This window comes from Juglans microcarpa x Juglans regia, chromosome 5S (genome assembly GCF_004785595.1).
Source record: "Juglans microcarpa x Juglans regia isolate MS1-56 chromosome 5S, Jm3101_v1.0, whole genome shotgun sequence".
In the NCBI taxonomy this organism is placed as follows: Eukaryota; Viridiplantae; Streptophyta; class Magnoliopsida; order Fagales; family Juglandaceae; genus Juglans; species Juglans microcarpa x Juglans regia.
The window spans coordinates 30,539,230-30,550,593 of record NC_054603.1 but is presented as its reverse complement, the minus strand read 5'-3'; the positions used below and the strand labels follow the sequence as shown (position 1 = coordinate 30,550,593).

General features: G+C 38.3%; 2 protein-coding genes across 2 annotated transcripts; one reads left to right on the top strand and one right to left on the bottom strand.

Moving 5' to 3' along the window:
* On the bottom strand, positions 1-8,861 carry LOC121268149 (receptor-like protein 7). Its single transcript, XM_041172279.1, has 2 exons — positions 8,272-8,861; positions 1-2,710 (listed from the first exon to the last, which is right to left on the bottom strand). Exons 1-2 carry the CDS (start codon positions 8,837-8,839, stop codon positions 153-155), a joined length of 3,126 nt encoding a protein of 1,041 aa, XP_041028213.1. The 5' UTR covers positions 8,840-8,861; the 3' UTR covers positions 1-152.
* Positions 8,862-10,026: 1,165 nt separating this feature from the next.
* Positions 10,027-10,513, top strand: LOC121268147 (60S ribosomal protein L36-3-like). Its single transcript, XM_041172278.1, has one exon. It carries the CDS (start codon positions 10,034-10,036, stop codon positions 10,364-10,366), a length of 333 nt encoding a protein of 110 aa, XP_041028212.1. The 5' UTR covers positions 10,027-10,033; the 3' UTR covers positions 10,367-10,513.
* The last annotated feature ends 851 nt before the right edge of the window (positions 10,514-11,364 follow it).

Genomic DNA, 11,364 nt, shown 5'->3' with positions numbered 1-11,364 from the left:
AAAGCTAGGATGCTACTATCTTCCAATCACATGGTTTCCATGGCACTTTATTCTGCTTTATGATGCAACTCGAAAAACCACGTCACATGGTTGCATCTCTCCACATACCCTCACCTTTGACGGTTTCCCACTGAAAAGCCTAAGGAATCTGATCACTGACGTCTTGGCCTTCGATTTCTACTTGTAATTCTATGAGGGTATGCTTCTCTGTTCATATACAGCTTCGGAAAGATCTTGTAAAGAATGTCATCGACTTGTTTGAAATACCAAAACCTCCACCTTTTCCAATACAGGGGCCCGATGATAATTCCTAAGCCAAAAATAAATCCTAGTTCAACACTTAGAAACTTCCTTCCAATCACTTTCTTAGAATTCGAGTCAGGTGGAGTCGACCGTGTTGTCCCTCCAGCATTGCAAATTTCCTTAAGAGGGAAGCCACACAATCCTTTGTTCCCTACGTAGGAACTTTCTGAAAAAGTAGAAAATTGTTTGATCATTGGAATCCGCCCCACCAGTTGATTAAAGGAGAGGTTTAGGACTGAAAGGAAAATAAGACTTTCTGCAAGTTGTGTAGGAATCTCCCCTGTAATATTATTGATTGACAAGTCCAATGACACCAACTGTTTCAAGTTTGCCAGAGATTTCGGGATTTGTCCTGAAAGAGCATTATGCGACAAGTTTAGAACGATTAGTGTTGAGAGTCCACCAAATGCTTCTGGTATTGGCCCCTCCAGGTTATTGTAGGAAAAGTCAATCGAGGTGAAAAGCGTTAGAATCTTCACAAATTCGATACTTAGACCTTTAACGGTAACTGTGACCGCATCTTGATAATAAAAGTTTTCAAACAAAGTGAGTTTAAATCGAAGGTGATTGACCTCTGATTTGGCATCATCTTCACTTTTCGACATAGCCTTCCAGGCATGAAAGGATTTTATTGGAAGCTTACCAGTGAAATTGTTCGAAGCTACACCCAAAATTTGAAGCATAGGCCAAGTGGCATTATCTCCTGGACAACCAAGGGAGCCCCTAAAGTTGTTAGAGCGCAAAACAAGGACACGCAATACGGATGCGTTCTTCAAGTGACATGGGAAGATGTCCTCAATGTGGTTGTTACCGATATTAAAGACCTCCAACATTGTGCAATTTGCCATAGATTTAGGTATATGCCCTACAAGTTGGTTTCCATTGAGATCTAAAGTTTGCAATCCACAGTTGTCTGGAAATGTATTGGGAACCATGCCATGGAGATTGTTTCTCCCTAGATTCAGCACCCCAAGAGTACTACTCATCCGAACCAAACATTCCGGAATCATGCCACTGAAGGAATTATTAGACAGATCTAGAACTTCGAGGTATGTTGCATTGCAAATTGATACAGGTATACTCCCTTTGAATTTATTGCTTGAAAGAGAAAAGAAATAAGCATAAGAAAGGAAGTCACCAATGTTATTTGGTATGACAGAGCTGAAATTATTCCTCGAGAAGTCCAAATATGTGGCAGATGGTGGGAGATCTGGGAGTTGCCCCTGGAGTCTGTTGGAACGAATGTCCAACAAAACCAGAGGAGAGACATTGAGTGAAGATACTTCTAGACTCACCAAATTGTTAAAAGAAAGATTTAACCTTTGAAGAAAAGGCAGTTTCCATAACCAGTTGGGTATCTCTCCACCAATCTCGTTATCTGAAAGGTCTAGAACTGTTAATTTGGATTGGTTTCTCAAAAAACCAGGAAATATTTTCAACTTGCTGCAAGCCAATTTTAACGTGGTGATGTTGGGAAAGGAGGGGGACGGAGAATCAGTTCTATCATATTCAATTGATAAGCTGTTGTAGGAAAGATCAAGACTGGAAAGATTTCTCAACTGCTCGATCATATTTAGCTTGAAAGAGCCATTGAAGTTATTTGAAGAAAGTGAGAGGACCTTAAGACGTTGAAGATTAAAGACAGACACATGGATTGCCCCTTCCAAATTGTTGCTGCTCAAATCAAGGTATTTCAATACATTAGAAGAAATGTTGGGAAATTGATTGAGTTCACCAGAAAATTGGTTGTAGGAAAGTTGCAGATACTGCAATGATAAATCGGAAAACAGAGGAACTGGAATGTTCCCATTCAATGAATTGTAACGCAAGTCAAGGTTTACCAGTTTCTTCAGCTCTTGCAAGTGAGTAGAAGTAATCTGACCTGTTAAATCGTTATAAGAAAGGTTTATTTGAGTCAGGTTCATGGCCTTGTTGAAGGATGGAATTGGTCCATTGAAATTGTTCAATGACATGTCCAAATAAAGCAATTGGATAAGATTTGCCATTGTAGTTGGAATTGATCCGCCGAAATTGCACCTTGAAAAATCCATTCTAGACAACATGGTAAGGTTACCGATAGAATGCGGCAATTTTCCCGAGAAATTTGTGTGTCCAAGTACCAGGGTTCGAAGATACCCATTCTGAGGAAAATCTGGCAAGGAACCACGGATTTGTGGATTACTAGACAAGTCAAGAACCTCTAGTGTGGGCAAGGACGTCAAATTTGTGAAATTTGCGAAGAACTCCGGCACTGCAGCAGACAAGTTGTTATTATCCAAACGAATACTTGAGAGGGATTGAAGCTTTAACAAGGAGGGATTCAAAGGGCCTGAAAGATTGCAATTTGACAAGCTCAATACCCTCAAATTGGTCAGTGATGATGATAAAGTCTCGCACCATTCGGACCCTTGTCCTGATATGATTATACCATCAAGATGAAGTTCTATAAGCTCCGTAAAGTTCTGAACCAACATCTCTAAATTTGGATTCTCAAGTTTTAGGGGAGGAATTTCAGTGAAGTACAGGGTAGATAAATCAAGAATAACCAACCTTCTCAAACGCGAAAGCTCAATTGGAATCTGGCCTGCAAAGCCAGCAATTGAAAGGTTCAAATGACTCAAATTCGTCAATTTCACAAGCTGTGATGGAATCCGAACATAGTTGAAGTTGTTATATGCCAAATTCAGAATCCGGTGGAATTGTCGAGTCCACCGGAGATTGATTCATTGCTCAAGTCGAGCCCAATAACACGTCCTTCACTGCGGGTTACGCCTTCCCAGGAACAACAACCGGTGTTTTTATGCCACTGCACTAGTTTTGTGGACAAACTATCGTTAAACACCACTGTTCTTCAAATGGAGCAACAGGGATTGCTGATCGTGGAGACATTGGCCAAACACCGCAGGTACACAGAAGCTGAGGAGAAGTACTAGTGATGTTATGGGGATCAAGAACAGCCATGCAAAGGATCGAGATTTCATTGGATATAGACTTCAAGAATTAAGGGTATCAAGCTGATCTTCTTTATGTACGTCCTGCCTTTCAGTGTGGAATGTGGTGTTTATGAACTTGTATAGCCTTAGCGGCTCTCTAAATGAGTTTGAAAAATGATAAACATATATTATTTTTTATAATATTTTATAGAATAAACACATGTTTGTAAAATATCTTATTAAATTAATATCATTTTATAAAAATATTTTATGTCACAGAATGTATTGTGAAATATATTATAAAATATATTGTGTGATGTCATTACTCAATGAATTTTGCCGTTCGGTTTACGGTTTGCTTGACTTGGACTTGTCATCTTGACTTGTTAATCGTCGGTCAGCCATGGACACGTCTACTTCAGAGCTCATTGTTGGGCAATTAAGGGAAGGTTCATGCTTGTCGGCAGCCCCGCTCGTCAAATCTAGGGAGAAAATTAATATTTTTCTTAAAGGCAAATAAATAAAGGGTGCTGCTAATCTTCCCCCAAACTGACAGCTAGTGCAATTTTCATTAAATTATATTAAAAAATTTACACTAACGGTTAAAATGAGCGGTCCAACATAATACTGTTAAGTCCCACATTGCTTAACTATCACTATTGTATTGTCTTGGCTTCCTATATAGTGGTTGGCCTAGGAGGCCAAAACAATCCAAAATATAATTCTAATGAGCTCATATATTTTTAATGTATAAATTTCAATTTATATTTTAAATTATATTATAATTTGGGTCTAAGAAAATTTTTAGACAATGGGTTGAGCGTAGGGTGAGGGGGGTGCAGTTTCAACCCCAACCCCCGGTAGCTGGGCGGGGTATGAAACCCCCTTACCATGTGGGTAGCACCCCTACTTCGGAATGCAAAAATTGTTTGGGATTTTTAAGCATGTCGATACAATTGCACTCATGATTCTTCATAGGAGTTCCAACTTGAGACTAAATATTATCAAATGTGTCAAGAGTTACGTTAGCCTATTTTTCTTTTTTATTCTCAAGTAAATAATATTTGGGGACAACTATTTGTTGCAGACCCTAAATCGAAGTACCCTAAAGATAGAATTATTTGCAGCATATCATGATCGTAAAAAATATATGCATTTCATGAAAGCACTTCATGAGGATTTTGAGCCTACTTGGGCTTCCCTCTTGCATCACACACCTTATCCAACTGTAGATGTTGTTGTTTCAGAACTCATCTCCTAAGAAAATCGTTATTCCACCATGAAAATTGAATCTCCAGATATGATCGTGACAATGTCATGGACTATAATGAATAATCTTTTCTTGACTATTCATCTCAACATGGGACCATCTCACAACGATCTTGTCCCTATACTTCTCGGCTGAATGGACGTGCCAAAGGGAAACACATATACATCTTAGACATTGTACATACTCCTCTTGTCTTTGACTTTAACATTGAACGATTGTGGGGTGAAGCTGCTCTCACGTATACACTATCAATCGAGTTTCCTCACAAACTATACACAACAAAACACCTTTTGAGCTTTTCTGTGGTAAAATCCCTTATTACTCATTTACTCCATTTTTTGGGTGTGTTTATTTTGTCACTTTGCCTCCACATGAACACACCAAACTTGGAATCACATTCTCAGTTATGTTGTTTAATTGGTTATGACATTTCACAAAAGGGTTATTGTTGTTATGATCTCATCACTAGACGTTTTCATGTTTCTCATCATGTGACATTCTTGGAACATAAAATTTTTATTTAGTCTTTCTTGTTTCTCTTCTTCACCTTCATAGTTTTCTTATGTTTCACTAATATTGTCATCAATTCAGCCCTTGAAGTCATTGCAGAACTGTCCAACTCCTCAGATAGTCTCTTTATGGCTTTCCTGATACGCATAATGACACCGATGATCCTCCAACTGCATCACATGTCCTATAGTCCTCCCAAGTATTTGAACCTCATTACTCTAGTCGAGTAAGAGCACATCATGCACATCTCTAAGATTATCACTATTTTTATGCTCTTACTGCTCTTCATGAACCTTGCATTTATCATTGATGCTAGTCCAAATCCTCTTTGGAAAAAAACCATCTCAGATGAATTAGATACCTACACTAGAACTCATACTTGGCACCTAGTGGATTTGCCTCCTAGAAAGTCTGCACTTGGATGTCAATGGGTATATAAAATTAAAACCCATGCACATAGATCAATGGAGCGATACAAGGCTCGCCTTCTTGCCAAGGGTTTTTCCCAAAAATATATGAGACTTTTGCACTTGTTACACGACTTACTTTTGTTTTATCATTATTGTAGTTGTTGCAGTTTGTCTATGGCAATTGTCTCAGATAATGTCAAAAATTTTGACATTCTTGACATCACCATCCTTCTAACAAAGTCAACCACCTTCGACGTGCGGTCAAATTCAGTTATGTGGTCACTCATCAACTTCTTGTTCCTAGTTTACATAACTTTACACTTTTCCAACATACCAATGATGCAGGTATTATTATCGTCATCTTTCTATATGTTAACAACATGGTCATCACCAGGAATGACATGTCTAAAATACAAAGTTTTCAAATCTTTCTGAGTTAGAATTTCGAGGTGAAGGACTTGGGTAGACTCAACTACTTTCTTGGACTTGAGGTTACTTCTGGCACAAATGGTTATTATCTCTCTGAATCAAAATATGTTTCTGATTTGATTTCTCGAGCTGGTTTGATTGATACTAAGACTTAGGGTTGTACAGGAACCGCTGGAACCGGCCGTGAACTGATCAGACCGACCGAAGAGCACGGAACCGGCAAAGAACCGATCGGCAGTTGAGAAGAATTGAAGGAAAATCGATATCGGCGGTTCGACGCCGGTTTGGAAATTTGACATGAAATCCCTAACAATCGTATTCGTGTTGACCCATTAAGTGTAATGTACATCCTGACATGACACGAACGTGACATGTTAACACAATTTGACACTCTTAAGTGTAGGGGAAGGAAAGATGTGGGGAAGAGAAAGTTCAATGCTACCGGAAAATGAAGGTATCAGGAAAGTAGTTGTGGAACACTGATGTGAGGGAGATAATGGAGATTTAGAACTGAAATAGCATGGGGGGTTTACTTGGTGTTGTGGCTGCATAAGAACATGGAGAAACGAGGAAAGAATAAGGAAAAGGAAGATCAATATGCATGGGGCATGCAGGTGTGCAATGCTTTCTACTTTAACCTACCGGCTTTGGGTCCATTTCGAGAAAAATTGGGTCTATGTGTTGATGATATATGAACTTTAAAAAAAAAAAATTGAATGTGAGAGCTGGGCTTGGGCGTTACACATCTCTCCTCTGAGCATGCAAGACGCAATATTTGACTAAAGCTCTGCTTTAGTGAGAAGAGTCAAACCCTTCATCCTCTGGACACGTAGGACGCAATATTTGACTAAAGCTCTCCACAATTGAGACCTTAATAAATCTTTCCTGGCTCAATGGAGCGATAAAATCTCTTAATTATATTTATATAAATTATCAATCTTAAATAATTTGTTTTTGTATTTTCACTTTAAATTTCCTATTAAAAGCCTAGATTTAGTTTGTGATCCATATTAAAAATTTATTATTTCTCCTAAACTTAATTTTAATTTAATTTTTGAGACCATATCTTCAAATTAGAAAATATATAAAAATTATACAAAATTCAGGAGCTATAGGGAAAACAAATTGGAGGAACATTTCTATATATATTGAAATTTTAAAAATATTTAGATAGCATATTGAAATTATAATTTTTTGGAAGGCCAATTTCTATATACATAGAATTATGTATAAAATTTAGGGACTATTTTGAGTTTTCAAAAAAAAAATTGGCCTCCTCCTAAGCGCTACTATGCATAAGATACTGGATGGAAATCCTAAAACAACACCCAGACTCTCTTTGAACTTACCATTTTCACTCCATGGCCATATATGAACTCGTTGGATGCCATTAAAAAGAAAAGAAAGAAACTGGCCTGAATGAATTCACTGATCAGTTAACTTGGTAGAATAGCTGTAAGAATGGCAAATCCTGTGGGATGAAACTTAACAACGAAAATTAATGACCAAACAAAATTTAAAAAAAAATGATAAACGCGCTTTACTTTTTACAATAGTTTATTGAAAAGAGATATTTTTATAAATTACCTTATAAAACTAGAAAAAGAGGTTCATTCTTCATTGCAAAGTTCTGGAGTATCACGTCCGCATCACATGTGCGTCTCAGAAATCACCCACAAATTATTATTATTTGTATTTTAGCAAGGAAATTTCTATGGCTTACCAATTACAAACACCATACCTTGAAAGCTAGGATGCTACCTTCCAATCCCACGTTTCCATGGCATGACTTTATTCTACTTTATGTTGGAACTCGAAAAACACGTCACATGGCTGCATCTCTCCACATAACCATCATGAATGCCCTCACCTTTTTTTACGGTATATAACTGAAAGGCCTTAGGAATCTCACTGACGTCCTAGCCTTCGATTTCTACGTGTAATTCTACGAGGCTGTGCTTTTCTGATCATATACCGCTTGGGAAAGATCTTGTAAAGAATGTCATCCACTTGTTGGAAATACCAAAGCCTCCACCTTTTCCAATACATAAGGGGCACAATGACAATCCTTAATCCAAAAATAAATCCTAGTTCAACACTTGGAAACTTCCTTTCAATCACTGATTTCATAGAATTCGAGTGAGGTCGCGGCGACGGTTCTATATGGGCATTAGTACTTGGGCACGATGCTTTCAGAAGGAAGCCACACAATCCTTTATTCCATTTGTACGAACCATCTGAAAAAGTAGCGAACTGTTTGATAATCGGAATCTGCCCCACCAGTTGATTGAAGGAGAGGTTTAGGACTGGAAGGAATATAAGATTTTCTGCAAGTTGCATAGGAATCTCTCCCGTAAGCTTGTTGCTTGACAGAGATTTGGCAGTGAAGATGATAAGGCCTGGCCCCACTCATTGCCTTGTTCTGAGATATTTACACCATCGAGATGAAGTTCCATAAGCTCCGTAAAGTTCTGAACCAACATCTCTAAATTTGGATTCTCAAGCTTTAGGAGGGGAATTCCAGGGAAGTGAAGGGTAGATAAATTGAGAATAACCAACCTTGTCAAACTCGAAAGCTCAATCGGAATTTGACCTGCAAAGGCAACATTTGATAGGCTCAAATGTCTCAAACTCGTCAATTTGTCAAACCCTGACGGAATCTGAGCATAGTTGAAGATGTTATATGCCAAACATAGATTCTGGAGGTGTTGAAGACTGAAGAGGCTGCTGGAATTGTCAAGTCCTCCCGAGATGGATTCACTGCTCAAGTCGAGCCCAATAACACGTCCTTCACGGCAGGTTACACCTTCCCAGGAACAACAACCGGTACTTTTGTTCCAATGCACTAGTTTTGTGGACAAACTATTGTTGAACACCAGACTGTTCTTCAAAAGGAGCAACAGGGATTGCTGATCGCTGAGACATTGGCCAGACACCGCAGGTGCACAATAGCTGAGGAGAAGTAGTAGTGGTGATATGGGCATCAAGAACAGCCGTGAAAAGGATCGAGATTTCATTGGATATACACTTCAAAGAATTAAGGACACCAACAAAATAGGTCGACAAGGATTGTTGGTTCCAATCAAGCGGATCTTCTTTCGCAAGTCCTGAGTCCCAAGTGTGGAATGTGCTGTATAGTCTTTGCTGCTTTGTAAATGAGTTTTCGGTCCACAGTTTGATACGTCTACTTCACACTTTACCGCTTAGCCATTACGGAGAATGCTGCCAGCTTTGACAGCTGGCCGTGACTGGCATAAATTTATTTATTTATTTATTGTTTTTATATTATTTTTAAAAAATAAAAAAATATATCAATAAACTATATAAAAAAAATACATAAACTATCAAAATAAAAAAGCAAATTCAAACCACGCATTTTCTTTAAAGAGAATAAACTAATAATGATTTCCTTGACTTCATTAGTTTTCCAAATGTACGTCAAAATAAAAATAAAAATAAAAAATGGAACCAGCCTCTTGAATTTTCTTACTTCGTTTGTAATTTGCAGTGAGTCTAATTTTAATTTGAATCTAATATTTAATTATTTAACTCTTAAATCATTAAATTCATCTCAATTTAAGATTTCTTTATAAGTAAAATTCACAATATTTTTTAACTCAACATTTCTTTACACGTAAGATTCTCATCATTTTTTGACTTATCATAAATACATATAAACTTATCTTAAATAGACCCCACAAAACTCACTTCACCATCTCAACTCACTATTATTCATAAAAAATTCAATTTATATCAACTTAATTCAACATCTAAACGAAGCCTAGTAACCAAGTTCTCAACCCACTTGAAATAGACCTTTACATACTGATATAAATATTTTGAGATATCTATTTGAATCTATGAAATAAATTGAGATGTGTTTAATTTTTTTTATAAGAATTAAAAAAAAATAAATTTCATCAATAATTGATTTGAAATTATTTAGTGAAATGATGAATACAATAGCCTCAAGTAAGCGGTGCATAAATGGTGCTGACATGGAAAAATAAAACACAACGTTTCAAAAAAATTTGACAAAGCTGTGCCTGGTTTTTTGGGTTTGAGCCAACTGTCGCTCGGTTTTTCTCTCTCTTGGCCCCTTTGTTTTGCTCTCTTTTACTGTCATTTTCTTTTGTTCTGTTTGTTCTGTTTGCTCTCTCTTTTACTGACCGAAGGCAATGGCTCCTAAACAGCCAAATACTGGCCTTTTTGTGGGTTTAAATAAAGGTCATATTGTCACCAAGAAAGATTTGGCTCCTCGACCCTATGATCACAAAGGAAAAACAAGTAAAAGAGTCCACTTTGTGAGGAACTTGATTAGGGAAGTTGCTGGATTTGCACCATATGAGAAGAGGATCACTGAGCTTCTAAAAGTTGGTAAGGACAAGCATGCAGTGAAAGTCGCCAAAAGAAAGCTTGGAACCCACAAGAGGGCAAAGAAGAAGCGCGAGGAAATGTTTGGTGTTCTCCGCAAGATGAGGTCTGGTGGAGCTGGAGAAAAGAAGACGTGATCTAATAACCTATGCAATATTTACAGTCCAGACTATCTGTGACTCGTTCCGAGTCTTTTTTATTTTCTTTCCTTTTATTGAGACAAAATGTGAAGCATTTTTATGTGCATTAGTATTTTGCTAGAATTGAGGTGCGACTTACCGTTTTGCTTGGAAAAAAAAAAGTTGGAGAACTTTCTGGGATATTCCAGAGGAAATGAGAGGTTCCAAAGGGACTGCCTGATTGGAAAGAGGGGGAGAAAGTGCACCAAGGTGCTTTCAGATGTTCTCCTCTATCTTGTTCAGCTCTCCGACTTCTGCTTCATTAATCTCAGCAAAGCTTCACTCAGAAAGGTAGAACTTAATGGTATCAAATAACGTCACTGGGAGCTGTTTATTTTTTGTGTATTAAAAACACCCCCACTTGAAGATTTGAAGACTTGAAGATAGATTTGAAGACTACTATCAAACTCAGGGAACAAATACTGGCACTGATTTTAAACCTTCCATGGAAGTCTGCACTGATACAAAGCCAAAGACCCACATGAGGAAGATGACCCACGCAGATGAGTGAGCACAGATCCACGACATGTTTCCGACGTGGTTGGACTCTCGTTGATGGTGGTTTGCAGTGGCTCACAGTGGCTCAAAATTGAAGAGCCCAGTGCTCTATTTTTTTGGTGCAAAAGAGGGGCCTCTTGGACGTCCAATGTTGGCTTGGGCGACGACTGTGTAAGGTGGGGGTTGTGGAGGATCTTGACGCTGCACGGTGGAGGAGGCTGTGACGTGGTGGTTGAAACCGTTGGACGAGTGACTGGTTCACGGAAACCGTGGGAGGAGGACTGCTTTGTGAGTTGGGGAAGACGAAGGGGTCTCTATGATTTGGGGGGATACGAAGGACTTTGTCTTATTTTTGGTTTTGGGTAGGAGGGAAATTACAATGATGCGGTTTTGGGTCTTTGTGATGCGTTTTCATTTTTTTTCCACGTAGGATGCGGTTACACCGCGGTTCCCCCGCG

Coding starts and splice junctions, on each gene's coding strand:
- LOC121268149 (XM_041172279.1), bottom strand. CDS start 8,839: ATGCCCATATCACCACTACTACTTCTCCTCAGCTATTGTGCACCTGCG. Junction 2,711..8,271: donor TGTAAATATCTCAGAACAAG/GCAATGAGTGGG, acceptor TATCAGGACAAG/GGTCCGAATGGTGCGAGACT.
- LOC121268147 (XM_041172278.1), top strand. CDS start 10,034: ATGGCTCCTAAACAGCCAAATACTGGCCTTTTTGTGGGTTTAAATAAA.